The following is an 18,147-nucleotide window of genomic DNA, read 5'->3' on the forward strand; positions in this document are numbered from 1 at the left end:
TGACCAGTTTCGAACATTAAAAACAATTAACATTAAAATAAAAATACAATTATGATTGAAACTGGTCAACAAACACAGTGAGACTAAGTCTTAACCACATCTGATTAAGCCGAGGATTTGCTCTCATAAGCTAAGGTCAGAAAACCATAAACAACATATAGGATTAAAAAAAAAAAAGTTTCAGAGTAAGGCCCGTGTTTATTTTCCTGCACAATCTCAACTAATAAAAAAATGGAAATAATCAGTTATCACCATGGACGAAATCCTACTTTAGCTAGACATCAATAAATGCAAATCGGCCCAGTCTAACAAGGGATTCCAGTCACTTCAGTGATATTCAAAAACTGCACAATATTTGCATTTAGTAACGACAACACTGAGCACCGCTGCAGTTATTGAGCCTGCAGCCGTGTGTGTGCTCGACCAGCAGGGGTGTGTGACTCACATGAGTGCAGCTTAAACAGCAGCTTGACGGTGTAGTCATACAGGTGGCTGCAGTCGAGGATAACCTGGATGAGGGGGGCCAGACGACACTGACCCGCCGCCGTCACAGAGACCGACCGAGACATGTCTAGAGAGCTGAACACTGTGAGGAGAGAGACGGTCAATAAATGCAGACCCAAAAATCAATGCACACACATACACACATGAGCATTAGTAATTATTGCAAACAGTGGGAGACTCATCGATCATACATGTTTCATGACTCAATCAACTCGTGCTCTTCATTTTACTGCTTCTGCCACAATTAACTAATAAAGTGTCTGAGAGCAGCACACGGCTCACTCTTGCTGCACTTAAAGGTTTTAAGTGACGCAGAGAGAGAGAGCAGCAACCTGAACACTAACAGGATTGTGTGACTCGCTGTCATTACGCCCCCCTCTTTCATTTCCCTGCTGCCCTGCTCACACTATCCCCAAAGTCAGCCGCTGAGAGCCTATGTGTAAAGCTGAGGTGTGGTTTCCTGCTTAGTCACAGCGTGCACACACACACACATGCACCTAGATGTCTGGCCTCTTCACCCCCAGATGACGTGATGCTTTTTAGAGAACAGACCACATGAGGAAGCTGACGACAGCATAAGAGATTTGGGTGCAACCTCGATTTTTGATTTGTCAAAACACGACATGTGATCGCCAATGTAACGAAGAGATATGATTTAGGCTTGGGAGCAATATTAGGAGTGAAGTTGGGGACGAGGGTTTGATAACATCACCAGGATGTTGAATGAAAGCCATGATAAATAGATACCAGAATGTAATTTCCTCCTGATCATTCATAAATGGAGGCACGCAGCCTTCCTGGCATTTCTTCTGAGCTCCTGGTCACATCCCAGCGCTCTATTTTTAGCTCGACCCACACTTCAAGAGACATTAACCTGGGATGACTCACCCAGACAACAAGGGGGGCTAAAATATAACATGAATCCACAAACAGCCTGGCAGTAAACTGAAACAGAAGAGGTGGAGCTCTGACGTGACATATATATATATATCATGACATCATCTTTATTTCTGCGCACCATTGTGCAGAGACCTCCGATCCGTCAGACTGCGTATTCCTGTCTGTGAAAGTGTGAACTTGGATGCATTCATCTGTGGGTGTGTGAATGTTAATGCGCACGGTTTCAGATAAGCACAGCTGGCAGCGCAGTCAGACCAGAATAACTTACCACCCAGGAAGAGGTTGAGCTCACACTCCAGGTAGTCAAACATCTCTACGGTCAGCTGGAAGCTACAGGACAGGAGAGAGACACGCAGAGCTCATTTAAATAGAAATGCTAAACTTAAATAAATAAACACTCTGAAAACACATCAGATCTCATGCTGGATGTCTACACCGATATGGACTGGATAATCTGTTAGCAACACAAGGATGCCACATCATTAGATGGAAACAAAAAACATTATGCCACAGGGATTTTATCGAAATGTCATTGTAGAAACTCATAACGGTGCTCGTTAGTTTGCTTGTTTGCATGCCTGACAATGTTGAGGCTCATAAAGATGATGGATGGTGTGTCCTGCAGAGGTCTCCTCTCACATCTGGACCAGGGCATCACTGAGCTCCTGGCCAGTTTCATGTGCAACCTGGTGGCATTGAAACATAACGTCCCCGAGGGTTTCTATTGGATTTAGGTCAGGCAACCATGAGGGGCAGCCAATGGCATCAGTTCTAACATACTCAAGGAGATGCCTGTATACTCTCACCACATGACGCCGGGCATTGCCATGTACCAGGAGGAACCCAGGACCCACTGCACCAGCGTAGGGCCTGACAATGGATCCAAGGTTTACTGATACCCAATGGCGGTGTTGTTGTCATGGATACACCTCCTCAGGCTATCACTAACAACACAGTCATGCTGAATGACGTTACAGGCATCATAATGTTCTTCACGGCTTCTAAAGACCCTTTCATGTCTGTCACATGTGCTCAAAGCAAACCTGCCAATTCTGGTATTCTATGTCAAATTCCAATTGGACTCCACGGTGCTGGCAGTGAGTACAGGACCCTCTATAAGTCCTGATTGTTTGGTCAGAGACATTCACACCAGTGATCTGCTGGGGGTCATTTTCTAGCTCCGGCAGTGCTCATCAGGATCTTCATCGAACAAAGGAGCAGATACAGATACAGGTCCTGTTGATGAGTTAAGGACTTTCTACGGCTCAGTCAAGTTCTCCTAGAGTAACTTTCTCATGGAATCTCCTCGAAACAGCAAAACCCAAAACAAAACAAAAAGCCCAGAAAGGAATAGTTATGGGCAAACTATCCTAAATGAAGTGTTTGACAGCTCTTTCATGTCTTCCTTTTGCCCGTGTTAATTAGATCCATGTGGCTCGCAAAAACGAATAAAAGACAACTGAAACCTCTCCGCGTCCGTGAGATGGCTCTGACACTGATATACATGCCTCAGATTACAACATCGATGGCAAATCTAACAAATGGGTACAGAGCACTTGTAACATTAGATTTCTTTTAACCTACAGACGAGTGTTTTCCTTCTTTTACACATTTCTTTCCATTTCTTCTGATTTTCCACAAACTTTTGCTCTTTTTTTGGGAGAAAATATCAAACAAACATGTCTGGTTTATTACTATCAAAGCATTAAAGAAGCAGATACCGATCCAGGACTGTTGGCTTACGTGACCATCTCTTTCCGGATCGGGAGCATATCCAGGCACTTCCTTAGCCACCATTTATTCCTAATATGTCTCCTATTGAACATCAAAATGTTCATCAAAGGCCAGCCACAACCAGTAACCACTGCACAGCTGCAGCCTGCACTCATCCAGGAATGCAGAGCAATCTCTCAACAACAGATCCGGACACTTGTGCAGTCCATGCACAGATGGGAGACTGCTTGCATCATACTGAGTGGAGGCTATACCTCAAATGAAACATCTTCTGTAAACGTGTTAAAGTGTTAGTATGTGTCAAAGTAAAGAACAAGCCTTTTGGTTATCCCCATGAACAGCCACATATTATCCGTGTGCGACTGTCCAGTAACAACTGAAGGATTTTGCATTTCACACTTTTGCTCCACAAAGCTGAGAAAAAGGCAACGCTGCCAGCACAGCGGTCCTGTCTGCCAAACAAAAACAATACGAGCAGCCGAAGCAGCGACTCGCCACACTCACAAGTTGTTGACGTCGTTCTCTCCCGCCTCGTCGAGCTGTCGGTTTGACATCTGAAGGTTTCCTGGAAAACGAGGGTTCTGAAAGACAAAGCAATGTAAAAGTCCTGATTACGGTTATATACCAGACCAATCTGATGGTTGTAAAAAGCAATGTGCTATTTAAATTAAGATTCATTAATTAGTCTGAGTACTGTGAGTCAAATAAGTTGTACGAGCGGTTGGAGATGAGGGAAGGGAGACCGGACAAAAGATACAAATGACAAGGCTTTACTTTGAAACACCCCGTGAGTATTTCACACTATTTTGTACTTTCACCCTACTACTTTTACTCGATTACTCCATTTAAAAACATGTAGTGAAATAGCAATGTCAATCTACGCGTAGTGATCCATTTTTAATAGAAACAACTGATTAGAGCAATTGTTAGTAATACTGAATTAATATGCATACTAGCAGGCATGCATCATATGCATGTTTGCCACTTTCCAGGTGAAAATCCTCAACCTTGGCAAAAAACACCCAGACCTTCTGGGACAGCACCGGCACTGTATTCTGGTCCCTCCTTAACTCTACTCAGATGTCTCATAAAAAGCTACACTACAGATTCTTGGGAGGCCATTAGTGTAAAAGCTGGAATTTTCTCTGAAGCCACCCGCAGAGACCTGCTGGCACTAAAAGGAGAGTCTGAGACAAAGATAATGAGAGACGAGGGAGAGTGGTGATGGGTTTTATAGGTCAGGCCAACTCACTTTGATGTGAAACTCCATTTTGGTGATGAGCAGTTTGAGGTAGATGCTGCACAGCTTCCCGTAGCCTTCACTCAGGTGACCCTGATGTAGAAAGACAGAAGAGGAAGTGAAGAAATCCAAGGAAACAAAGGAGAAACAGTTTCCCCATGTCCTTCCTTCTAAAGGTCACAGGGACACCGTGACCTTTAGAAGGTCTCACAGTGTACGGGTGAATGCAAAAACCCAGTTGACAATATCTCTAGCCTGTGAGTGAGGGTGGTAATGACATAACAGGAAAGAAAGAGGCCACAACCTTTGTCCCACTGACCACGCTTCCTGTATCCTCCTTCCTACTGACATCAGCAAAACCGAGTTAGTGTAATAAGGAATATCTTAGACCTCCACCCCAGTCGCTGTTGCTCAATTAATCACTTAGGAGTGTCTCTTGAGATTTTTGTGGCTAAATGTATTGCAGTTGACACGCTTGCATTTCATCAGAGTCACCGGCATCAATATAATGAAGAGAAATCTGCTCACTTCTATCAGTGGTTCCCAGCATTTTCCATCCATGCCCCATTCAGATGGACAACACTGCTTCATCAACACTATAGTACATATATCTGTATATGTTATTTGGGTGTACATTCAGGATTATTTAGCCTAATGTTTAAGCTGTTATGTTCCGTTAACAAGAATTTTAGCTAACAGTTTATTCACACTTTTTTTGGCTTCCACTTTCATCTATTTATTTATTTAATCTATTCATTTATATATTTGTTTTATGTATATATTTGTTCAAGTTGGATAGCAACTTGAACAGCTCTTGTAACTTGTTAGCTCACTATAACTGTTAGCTAGCTATGACAATTGCCAGATTTTAATGTAATACTTAGCTATTTATGTCATTTTAGCTGTTAACCCCCCACACACACACACACGCAAGTGAAAATTGTGAGTTATTCCTGAGTCGAAACTTGGTATGCAACTTGCTAACCTGCTAACATAAAAATGTGAGTTGCTGAAGGTAAAATCGTTTTTCTTTACGGATGGAAACAGGCTTTAATCATTTATCCATTATGTTTAGCTGACTATTTCATTTGTTTATTTATACAATTAGGTAATCGTTTAAATTGCTTGTTAAAACTTCTGTTTTTTTTCTAAAAACATTTCTTTAGCTCTCTCAGTTATTGAGCCATACCGTTAGCTAGCTAAGATAAATTTCCAACTTTCAGTCTAGTTAAGTTTAGTTACCTACTTCAACTATTAACCAATTAGGTTGCGCTAACAATGTAATGTATGCATACAGTTAATCATTTTTACTGCCCATCTAAACCTTTATGTTTATTATCTACATAATTTAACTCATGAGGCATATAGTTAGCTAGCTATGACAATTTACAACTTTTAATGTAATACTTAGCTATTTATATCATTTCAGGTGTTAACTGTGTAAGTTTGTTTCTGCCACTGAATAATAATTTAACTGTTGAGGCACACAGTTAGCTAGCTATGACAATTTTCCACTTTTAATTCATTACTTATCAACTTATCTTAATAAAATAATCTCTGCATTTATAATGTCAGGAAACAATTTTCATCCATGCTTTTCTAACCAGTCAGATATTTCTTGTCCATTTTAATCACTTGTGTTTTCTTTCGGTTGTTATTGGTTAACTAAAGGCGCAGTAACACTAACAGTGGTGCTCAAACCTATTCAGGTCAACTAAATTATTTATTCTTTTAATGCATCTCTGGCTTCCTACAAGATACCTGGAGAGGGAAGTCAGTGGGGTGGATAAATGCAAATATTATCAAATGACATTATTGTTTTTTAACTACACCACCAAGACTAAACGCATGTCAGCACAAATCCCCCAAACCAGAACGACACCAGCCTCGGTGACATTACTGTTTCATGAGGGTGGTAGATGATGCAACATGAGCTCATGTGGCTTTTGTCCATTATGTCTGTCACTACACCCTGGCAGCAGGCTACCAACAAATGATGATGAATATAATCTGCTATGATCACCACAGCAAAGAGGACAGTTGGCAGCCGTACTCTGATAATGAACAAAATCCAAGTAAATCAGCAAAAATTGCACCTATATATGTTAAACTCCTAGAAAGATCATTTTAATGAGTCAACACCCACCTGGACAGCCTGTTAATGCCTTTTTAGTGAGTGCCTTCACCTGGCCTGAGGTTCGCTACACAAGTTTATTCCATGTGAACTTAATCTGGTGCTTAATCTGACATCTCGTAAAAATAGCCTGAGCACTATATGTCTAATAACTCTGCCGCCTGTTTATTTACTGCTGCGTTATTGTTTCTGTGGCTTTCTTGGTCTCTCAACATGCTTTTAAAAAGAAAATAATCTACTCTGAAAGCACTTTAAGCTCTGCTGTAATTCAGGAAGTAAAGCGAAAAAGCTACTGCCTCCGTAAATTAATTGACAGAATTTGTTTTGTTCATTTACCGAGCGCCTCTACAGTACTATGCACTTCTGCACACACAACTGCGATGCCAGAATAAAGGGCATAATAATACACAGTGTTTCGTGTCTTCACATAACAAATGCAGTGGTCCCACAAGCCACTGCCAAGCTGCACGATAATGCCAAGCTGTCAGAAAATCATGCAATCACAGAATGATTTATAACATTAATTACTGTAACTAGAATTTAATGACACTTAAAGGCAATAACAATAAGGCATCCTTCATATAGCTGCAAAAGACAGTTTGGTTGTACAAAACTGGTTCAGTAAAGATAGATCACATCTCTTATGACGACAGCTGTAAATATTACTGGAGAGTAGCATTGCTGGTCACCACAGCAGATAGCTCGGCATATTTGATTTGGCAGATTTCTAAACTGGATGCCCTTCCTAACAAAACCTCAGAGTGATGTGTGTCTCCACCCGGTATCTTTCACATGCTAGGCATATGTGTAACCACTACACTATGGAGCCACTGTAAATACAGGAGTAACACCCCAGGCTATACTGACTAGTTTAAATGGTCACATTTTAGTAATGAGTATGTTTCATTCGTATCATGTTTTATTCAATTCCTTTTTAGTGTTACAATAAAGTAAGGACTAAAGAAGATTACCGTATTTTTTGGACCATAAGGTGCATTAAGCGAAACAAAAGAGTCAGAGAAGTCAAACTTTACTCAACTCATTCTTCTTGCTTCCTCCACTTCTGTACCATTGATTCATTAATGTTGAATTCTCTCGCAGCTGCTCTATTACCGTGTTGTCGCAGTATATTAATGACTAACCTCGTATTGTGGATGGATTATCTCAGTTGTTCTGACTGAAGTTTGGTCCCTTTACAGCATCCTGCCAAGCGATTGGATTTATCCTTAACCATCAGGAACCCTCACGTTAACTTTTATCCAGTGGAAAAAAGTTGGCGTTCATCCTCCAGCTTCACTGTGTTTATGTTATGCTAACATAGCTGTGTCGCTAGCGCTCACGTAGCACATCATTATATACCAGCTAGCCCAACTTCAGTAACCCTACAAACATCACTGCTGTTTAGTTTTCTGTCTTCATTTATGTTGGAAGTGATAGCAGAGCTGTACGTTTTAATTTGTTCAGACATCTCTCAGTCAGAACATGCTATATCATGTTTAGGTGGAAATTAACGAGCTAACTTCCTGCTAACTTCTAAATCTGTTAAATTTAATAAATTCTGTTTTCATGGATGCCTGGATGTTAAACTTAATTGTTACACCTTGTAAAGCAGCAACGCTGATCATTTTATTAAAGATGAAATAATTTAGACAGTTTTTGACTCTCAGTGATGCTGCAGTGTTCGTTTGACTTTGGGGCCTAATGGGGACGGAGTTTTGGACCCAGATTACTCCACAAGGCTCCTGACTACGGCAGCCGTTCTAAAACATTTTTTGTCAGATTTTTCTAATGCCGTGTATCACATAAAATCGTATCGAGGTCAGTAAGCACAGCCAGAATTCATACATAAGACAAACTGGATTATAAGGCACACTGTCAATTTTTGAGAAAATTAAAAGATTTTAAGTGTGCCCTGTAGTGTGGAAAATGCAGTAAATGAGACTTATGACTGTGTGAGATGACATAATCCTTACCCACATCCTGCTCATATCAGTTAAATCAGCCTTGTTCCTCATGGAGTCCTTTATCACCTGAAGAATCAACAATGGAAACAAAGAGAGGGGAAACATCCTTAACATTGAGTATCAGAACACAGTTACAATAAGAGGGAGACAAAGTTTTCGTGTTTACGTACGTTCGGATGCCCGTCCCGCAGCAGCTTGTGGAAGACATGGCAGAACTTCCAGCAGAGCACGGCGTTGCTGGAGAGAGGAAGCCGGTTGACTGCCGCCCAGAAGGTGTGGGCACCTTTCTCATGATGGGTCCCCAAGATGCAGGGTGAGAGCGGCAGTCAAGGATCACAGGCTTACAGTGTTTGTGTAGCCTGGCGGAGCCTAAGTATTTACCAATCTCAATACAGAAAACTCTTATTTTAACATTTGTTGCATCTCCTTTGTGTGTGAATTTTTTTTAATGATCTCTTTTCTGATGTTTGAGGCCTTTGCTTAGCTCCGTCTCTGTGCAGGATGTTAGATGTTAGCAGTTTGGTGCTTTTTAGTCTGTCTGATAAAACAGAAATATGTCCGTCTAGCCTTCCATTTGGTTTTACACATGACTAAATTAGCTGTGCAGCAGGGCCATGTGCAGACGACGGGGTTACACAAAATTAGCTGTTTTGCACCAACACAGCCCTCCAGCTACGGAAGGATGATTTTGCACACACAACAAAGTCAAAACAAATGCTCTTCCTTTCCTCAAACACTCAAACAAACACACACACACACACACACACACACACACACACACACACACACAATGTTAGGATATTCCTGGCATGCTTCTCTTTGACAGCGACCTCCTGTGTGTTGATGGCCTTGTTGATGCTGACAGCCTGTGAAGAGGAGTAAAGAAAGGGCAGAAGAGAAGAGGGGAGAGAAGCAGAGGAAATAAATCGGCCCACAGCTTTTTTACTCACAGCAAAAAAAACAAGTCAAGTTTTTCATTTTAAAACTTGACATCCTTCCACCTTTCAGAAAGTTGCCTTTTCCCTTTTCTAACCACCTGGGGAATGAGAGGCAGCCCAGGTTTTTTTATAACGCGCTGATTGACCCATTTTCTGCAGAGTTGGTATTCAAGGCAGCAGCTGAGAGGCCTCCTCTCTGCTGCTGAGGAGGATCTACAGCCTCGAAAGAGACGCGTGTGCTGCCAAATCTCAGCATGGAGTGCAGTCGGCAAGTTAAATTACAGACATGTGACAGAGCATGTAAGAAGGGCCGAAACGGCGCAGGTGCTTTTTTTTTTTTTTTTTTTTTAATTCTCCTGCGTGTTTGTGTTAATTCACAGGATTAGATGTCATCATATATACAAACAAAGCAGGAAACAGTTGCAACATCTGCAGAGGATAGAGGCCGGACAGAAAACCACCACGGACTACTCTTCAGCAAACATAGTTAACATTAAGACTGTAACCAGACAGACTTAATGAGACGGCACCAGCAACCAGACACGTGCGGATAAGCAGGGGAGCATCTGTCTGTGCTATGACATCTACTGTACTGAGGAATGTTGGCCAGACTGAACCTGAAGCTCCTCCAACTTCAGCTCAAATTTTAAGAATCATCAGAGATGAATTACAGAACCACCAGAACACACTGGAATGACTTTTCACTTCTGCTCTAACCCAGTGTGACACAGTCACAAGGCTGAAAATGCTGCCACCGGTAGCTTGGATGGTGTTAGTTTGGCAGTTTTTGTGGGGATTTCTGGTTGTGCTATGGCACGCTATTAGCTTTCAGCAGGTACTATGGACACTCCCTCTCATTCTTAAACTACCCTTTAGATAAAAGCTCATGGTTCAGGCCATCATTTAGATATGCTGCTGTGGCCCCCCCCCCCATTTTCCATGCATTTCTTTGCTACAGCCAATTACCTTTTGTTCTCTCTCTCTCGCTGTGGCCTACCTTTGTGCAGGCTCTACATGTTTCAGGTCTGCACTTCCTGGCCCACCAAAGTGGCGAGTATACCTTCTTAGCTGAGGCAGAAGCCACCAATCCCGAGTGTGGCTTAGTTTGGGGTTTCGTTTCAGTTGAAAGGGAGTCGTTTCTCTCAACTGTAACTTTCTATACAGGATATTTTTGGGTTTCTTTCTTTGTAACATAGGAAGGTGAAAATGAGGCATACTAAACATGCTCTAAGATAACTTATATTACGAACTACTACAAAATTAATAAAGTGCTATTCAAAGAAAAGCATTAAAAACACAACCACTATTTAATAAAACAAAGCCTGGGTGTCCAGCAATGCTTGCAGATTGTGAGGCTGGACTTTGCACAGCATAGCTTAAAAGCTAATGGTACCATGCTAACATGCAAATAATAAATAAGATGAAAAATTCCTCATTTATCCCATATTTGTAAAATTATTTTGTTACAGCCATCAACCGTAATAACATCAACAGCAGTAGTAGTAACTCCTCACACACAATCAGGGGCTCACCAACCAAACCTCATCTATATCAGGTATTGTGACCTCATTGTGTTGCCTAACAACAGCCTACCAATGGGCTAGAATGGCCATTGTCACATTTCCGCACCTGCATCCTTTTAATTTCAACACAATACACATTTGATTTACAGGCACCAAAGTTAAATCAGCCGTTTTATTATATTATAAAGTCATCACATGTCTTAGCAACCACCTAACAACAGACTAAAACTAAACACCCTGGTTCTTACTTGACCGCGCAAAGTGCTTTATACAACATGCCTCATTGACCCATCCATATGCGCACTTAACAACACATCGGAGAGCAACTTTGGGGTTCAGTACCTTGCTCAAGGACACTTTGGCATGCACTCTGGAGCAGCCGGGGATAGAAAGACCAAACTTCTCAGTAGTCAATCTAATTTGCATTAGACCTTCTTTACCTCCTGAGCTACAGCCACGCCAAATAAGTGCAGTAGCTTGAGTAATAGTAATAAAAAATTAAATAAACAGGGATAATAATTGATCTCTGTGCCAGACAGATATATTGCGTTACACAGACTGAAAGCACGAGGTATAAAACATTTCCTACATCCAGCCTCGTTTGTTTTCATCGTTTTAGTTTTATTTGTTAGCAGGAAAACACTTGCTCATTGAAAATGAAGTTTACAGTTTGAGTCTGAGTGGAAAGCAATTCGTTTTGTAGGCGCCTGGTCAGAAACCAGAATGTTGAAATGATCCAGAAATGAAAAACAGGAACTGAAATGATCACCCAGCGATAGCGCCAGAAGAAAAGCTAAAACAGAGTTTATAGCACCAATGATTAAAGCGATGAGGCAGAATTAGACATCTCATTCTTTCATATCCTCTATGCTAAATTTCCCAATTTCCCACAATGCAATATGACCTCAACGTTACACACTGGCTAATTTCGTCATCATTCGACTGCCTGACGCATCAGCATGTTTTTTTTCTCTTTTTTTTAACTCTACCCCTCACCAGTGCTGATCTACGAAACATAACCTGACTCATAACCGGTTTTGTGCAATCAAGTTCACTATTAAAATATCTTCACGTATTTGGTGGCGCCTTCTGCGATGTGGAAACTGGCCAGTGGACTTCCTCTTTGACTCAGCCTGTGGAGATCACCGATATGCGGACATTTTATGATAAACCATTTAACACCTGCTGAGAAATTTCCGTACACATTTTACTTATGATGAGAAAAACAAATAAACATCAGAGATCGCTGCATTTATTTGGATTCATCCTCTGAGGAATATCTGAACGGTCCAATAGGTCGTTTATTAATCAGAAGGTCAGCGGTTTCATCCCTGGCTTCCCTTCGTCTGCATGTAGAAGTACCCTTGGGGAAGATACTCATTTGTCGCCTGGAGTAGTAAGAAAGTACCTTGAGGGCTCAAACTGTGTAGGAAAGATATATTTGTGGCCCATTTACATTTGGACTGACAGAAATTTGCATCCATAGATACGTGCATGAAAAGTTCAAAAGCCTTCTAGCTGTTGTGTGAAAGTTTTCACGATGCTTTTAGGTTATGTCAGCTGGCAGCCAACCAGGAAAAACCCGCAAGTACAAATAAATATAAATCTTCTAGAACCCACATCGCTTCAGAGTTTTTCAGATAGTTTCTGTGAAGGCGAGGTGACGTGAAGCAGCATCTGGCTGACATTAAACACGAGGGGAAAACAAAACCGGGAAAAGTTCTACATCCAAACAGCTGACTCAAACGGAGCCCGAAATGCCGGTCTTCCGCACACACGACCAAACAGGGCAGCGTATCCTGCCGCTATCATTTGCAGGGTGTCTCCAGCAGAGAGCGAGGAGAGCGATGGGGATGGGGTCAGCAGAGGACGGGAGGCCTGTTTCATAATCTCACTTCCCACAGATGTTCGGAGTGCGCTCCTCCTCTTCCAGTATGTGAGCTGCCGGGACTGGAAGTTTACTGCGAGGAATCGGAAGAGGAGGAGGAGTGGGGTAGAAGGAGGTTGGAATGGGGAAGGGAAAGGAGAGATGAAAGGAGGAATGATCTGGGAGCAGGGATTTCTGTCAGTCTCTTTAGGAAAATTTTAAGATCTTCTCTGTGTCGAGCTGACCTCGGTGAATGAAAGGCTCCATATCTTCTTAGTCTGTCTCTGTGTGATCTTGCAGATACACCACATGTTGATGTTCAAGTTATCTTCTATTGCACAATGTTCTGACAGCATCCTGTGACTGAGCTTGACAGATAACTAGACTATAAATATTCTAGGTTTACAGCGAGTTTTATTTAGCTTTGGAAAGACAACCTGGGTGTGTGCACCTCGATCTACTTCAGATTTCCACAACGCTACCTGGTGTCGCAGACTGCTGAGAAAAAAAATGCCCGAGAGAGCCCATCTAGAAAGTATTTTCCTTCTAGCCACAATCCTGAAACAGATGACGTTTGGATCGGAGAAGAAGAATGTGGGTCTGGCTTGTCAAAACAACGGCAGACAATAGACCGCCACCTCCACACGCGCCATCACTCTGAGTGACATATCAGCAGCAGCGAAAGCAAGCAGGCAGGCAGGCAGGCAGGCAAACACAAGTTTACTGTTGAGAAAAATCTAATTTATGAGTTTGGTTCAGTCACAGGAGTGATTCAGTGATCATGAGAAGACGAGGAGGAATTCAGGAGCTGATTGCTGTTTGCACAGCATCCGCCCCTCCGCGCTCAGGTCGTAGTCCTGTCGATGGTGAACAGCCGGCGCTATGAATCATAAAGGTGAGAAGAGACAGACGTGGATAACAGAAAGTGCGCTTATACTTTGGTGCAGTATGGGTGGGGACTCTTTATTAAAAGGAAAAGCCGTAAAACTTACAGCAAGAAAAGTTCAAAATCTATCCACTCTAAAGTTGTCCAGTGGGCCGGGTAGGAGCCTTTACTGAGCCGATTTAGGACCCAGGGCCTTATGTTTGACACCCCTAGCGTGACCTGGGGAGAGCAGGCACGTGGCGGGACACATGACGGCCACCGGCTAGTTGTTTCTATGTAGGCACAAAGTATAACAACCTGACGCCGCACGCTTTCTTGTTTTTTAAAAGGTTAAAGGTCGGCGCCGGATGTTTGCATCCTGACACGCACCGCTGGATATGATCTAGAAAAGCGTACGCGTGAAAACAGCCTGTGTCTGCTGATAGAGTCCACAAAAGGAAGGCCAGTGAGTTATGATCAGTCATGCGCTTTAAAAAAAAAGAAAAAAAAAAAGTTAGACTTCCTGTTTACAAATAAACCAGAAGGTCTGACGACAGGATCTGGAAATTTATGGGAACTTTATGATTACTGGAATACTTTTCTTTGTTTTGTTTTTTGTTAAACAACCCTGAAGATTCTGTTCATGCACAAAAGGAAGAAAGAAAAAAAAAAGACCCCATGCAGCTGCGAAACCCTGATTTCTTGCACCACCTGAGGCTGATACAGAGAATGGTTGTAGAAAGGCTTTCAGTGATGCAACACATTCAAAAAGCTATTTCTTCTCCAGAAACATTGAGGCTGTGTAGACTGATGCACCTGTGAGTATTTGGAATTAAACAGACTGAATTTGAAGCTTCGCGTGTGGAGGCTGGAACATGAAATGTGGCCAATGGCAACACAAAAAGCCTCAAATTAAGATAATATTGTCACTCCTTTTCAGGAGTTATGAACATATAGCGCTGTATTTATTTACACTTAAGAGTTTGAATACAATCTATACACACTTCTTGTGTTTTGCACCTTTTTCCTTCTTTTAAACACGATCCATATTTCTAAACATTGTATTCAAAGTGTAGGTTAACACTGAAACACCATGTCTACACTTAAGCCACATCTGCTTTACATTTTACTGATGAGGGAAGTGACTTTTGTGGCATTTCCTGTCATGGTCACTGGCTGCTAATTTGTCACAAGCACTAAAATTGTGACACTCGTGTTGTGATCTGCATGTGAGCTAACACAGCCTTCAGGGATCGAAGCTGTAAGTTTTAACATCGACAATTTGCTTTGCTTCTCCTTTTCTTTCCATCACACAAGAATAAAAAAGAAGAAGAAAAAAATCAAGGGATGATTGAGTAAACGCCAGTGCAACTGGTTCCCACATGAGGATGACCCAATTAGCCCACAGTGAGACTTTGTACTTTGTGTTAGGGTTGAATGGGAGTGCCAGCTGCCTAGATCTCCTGGCATTGGCTGAGGCGGCTTGCCGGCATCAATAAATCAGTGGCCTATTAGCCCCTCGCAGTGCAGCCACTCGGACCGGCTGACAAAGTCAAATGACGAGCAATTAAATCACAGGTGAGAGGAAAGTGATTATAAAGCTGAGGCGCAAAGATCCGCCCCGAGAGAGTCCTTAAACTGGGGAACCTACGTCACTGCATCTGCAGGGGGCCGGCATCTTTTGCGCTTCCCCTTTCCGCCCTGAAGCAAAGAGTCATAACGAGCCATCAATCAATTACTCGCCGACGCAACACAGAAGTCCTTTCTGCTTCTTGATATCTACAGAAACATCTTCTTTTCCACAGTTCTGCTTTCAAACAAAGTGTTATTGATACAGTGTTGAAAGCATGCAAAGTCGGTCCTGGCAAGCACCAATCAGCTCTTCTGTGGAAAGCGCGGCATTGATATGCTGATCGTGGTCTGGCTGCGCCCGCTGAAGGCCCAGCGCACAGCACCCAGAGGGAGAAAGCATCTTCTGCCTGCTAAACGAACCGGCCCTCGCTGAGCGACTCCCTTCCCCAACCCTCCGCCTCCCAAAGAGCATGTGACTAAAAAGCGATGTTGGGCGATTTGATTCCCATGTCAGTCCCGGAGACATGTCATCTTATCGTGGTCACTTTATGACGGTCACAGAGAAAAGACAGCGCTCTCGGATATTTTTGTCTCTGGCGCGTTGTCGCACATTTCATGTCAGCATTAGTGCCGAGAATAACTCAAAGCTAGTGATGCTCAATCATGAGAAAATGACTGTGGAAAACCTCGGCAGGGCCAAATGAGAAGGGGGAGAGTAAATTCGGCAACACTTGTTCTCACTGGATTTAAGCAGGAGGAGGAGGAGGCGGCATCCTTAGCATGGGAGTGGAGTGATTAATTTAAGTTATGGTACTATGATTATCTGACAGCAGTTATTTAGGTGTGGATGGAGGAGAGAGCTCATGACAGGCCGTGGAGTCTGCTTTAGCTTCACCCATGTTCCCAGTGATTCTGACTCTGGCATGATATCAACAAGTGAAGCCTCTGGTCTTAAAACCTTCATTATGGCACAGCTAAGAAGGACTGCGTGTCTGTATTTAACAGCTGCATGCTTTCCCAATCCTTTTGCAATGTTTCCTCCTTCCGATTTAACCTCTCAGCACACCCAACAGGGGACAAGAGCCCAGAATGCTTTCACCAAGTCTGTCACTGTTCCCAAACAACAGAGCAGACACCAAACTGCTGTCATACCTTTTGAGCTACCCGTCTAAATTAAAGACGGATGTCTCGGAGGCCGAGGCTGGAGCTGCTGCCGAGACCGGTCCAGCTATTCTGCTATAAAAAGGGTAAACAGCGATGGGATGGAGGAAGGAATGAAAACAGGAAACGTGCAGGCTGTGAATGCAGGAGCCCTGTTAACGCTGAGGTGAGGCAGAGGAGGCACGGTCATTGTGGCTGACGCTGTAGGGGTGGAGGTGAAGGAGAGAAGGGGGGGGGGGGGGGGGGTTGCAGGCACTCAGTCAGGCTTCCTGTCTTGGCACACCCTCCACTGCCCATTTCCTGCCTGCTGAAAAATGCCCAAATCCACAGCACCCCCGCCTTCAGCTAAAACCTTGCTCAGTCAAGCCAGACAGGGAGCAGCTGAGACCAAACACTTTGCTCTGTCTCCATTTCCTGCCAGATCCCCTCCAGGTGTCTTTGTGTGAATACACTCAGACCTTTAGGAACACGGATATTTAAAAATGGGCAGTCAGCGATCGCTAACAGATGACCTGAAATAACAATCTAAAAAGAACATGCCATCTCTCCCCACTTCACAGACCGTAATATTTAGACACAACTTATCAAGCACACACATCTGTTTGCAAACACCTGCATGCTTACATGTGAAGCGCACACACACTGTGAATAGCATTTTCTGCTCAGCTGATCAATAAAAGTCTGATATTCACTGAATATGTGTTTTGTCTCCAGCTCAGTATATAGAAAAATCCAAAATGATCTTTAATTCATATACTATCAAATGTTTAAAGAACAATATTTGTACTGTGTCTTATCTCTTTCTAAAAACCTTTGGAGTCTGCACATGGTGTCATACCTGGAGAATACAGTACTGTGCAAAAATGTTTAGCCAGGCCTCACCTCTTATTAAATTTGGCTTCAAGTAGCCAGACTTTAATGTCTTTTTTTAAAGATTACAGTAAACCCAAAAGCAAAGTCGCCAGCTGGAAAACGAAACCATTGAGCTCAAAGATGTGAAGGGGAAGTGCAGATTTGGAGACAAGCCTTTCTGTGTTTGTTCTTATGAAACCTCCCTTTTACATATACACACATGACCTAATCCAACTGTTTAATCTAAAAACACAGATTACAGCAGTATGATATAGTGGTGTAAACATTTTTTTTGGACTATACCTCCGATGAGCATGGTTCCGGTGCACTCGGTATCTGACTTCAGGTTTCACACACTAAAAATATCCGCCTATTTCCTCGAAAATAAAACAACAGCCTTCATGGTTCAACGTGCACAAGTAAAAGTATACGTGGTAAAACTGAGAGCTCGCCTTACCGTGGTGCATTTCACACAAACAAGCAGCCTCCTCAGAGGTCACAACACCATGAAATAACAGTTTTTATTTATTCTTTTACAAATCCATTGAAAGAAAAAAAAAAATTGGATAATAACAGGAAAAGCGTTTTTGGCCCAAACATTTTTCCAAGAGCGACTCCACCCGGCTGAAAAGGTCACCGGTCTGAACAGAGCCCTCTGTGTTGCTTGTTTCAGGACCATGTTATGTGTCGCGTCTGACGTGCAAATCTGCTCCCGTGTGAGCCTCCTCGCATCTCTCAAAATTCAGGCTTGCACTGACGCAAAGAGGGCAGAGTGAGAGTTTTTTCTTATGTGCACGCAGGGAGCAAAAATTACAAACCCATGCATGCTACACAGGTGTCACTGCAGGCACTGAGGGAGCATTATCAACCCAGCGAGCTGAATCTGGAATGCA

The 18,147-nt window shown here is 42.7% G+C and overlaps 1 protein-coding gene across 2 annotated transcripts in view; it reads right to left on the bottom strand.

The window, feature by feature from the left end:
• Window positions 1-18,147, bottom strand: part of hip1 (huntingtin interacting protein 1) — a 51,047-nt gene that overhangs the window by 21,581 nt on the left and 11,319 nt on the right. For both annotated transcript variants that reach the window (XM_085479402.1, XM_085479403.1), the window contains exons 2-8: window positions 9,279-9,342; window positions 8,647-8,789; window positions 8,486-8,542; window positions 4,391-4,471; window positions 3,643-3,719; window positions 1,673-1,734; window positions 446-586 (exon numbers count right to left, since the gene is read on the bottom strand). In XM_085479402.1, coding sequence (XP_085335528.1) covers window positions 446-586; window positions 1,673-1,734; window positions 3,643-3,719; window positions 4,391-4,471; window positions 8,486-8,542; window positions 8,647-8,789; window positions 9,279-9,342 — 625 coding nt within the window. The remainder of the gene's footprint in view (window positions 1-445; window positions 587-1,672; window positions 1,735-3,642; window positions 3,720-4,390; window positions 4,472-8,485; window positions 8,543-8,646; window positions 8,790-9,278; window positions 9,343-18,147) is intronic.

Source organism: Copadichromis virginalis, linkage group LG14 (genome assembly GCF_057382275.1).
Source record: "Copadichromis virginalis isolate Kocher_CV1m ecotype Utaka linkage group LG14, C_Virginalis_male_GT1.1, whole genome shotgun sequence".
Classification (NCBI taxonomy): Eukaryota; Metazoa; Chordata; class Actinopteri; order Cichliformes; family Cichlidae; genus Copadichromis; species Copadichromis virginalis.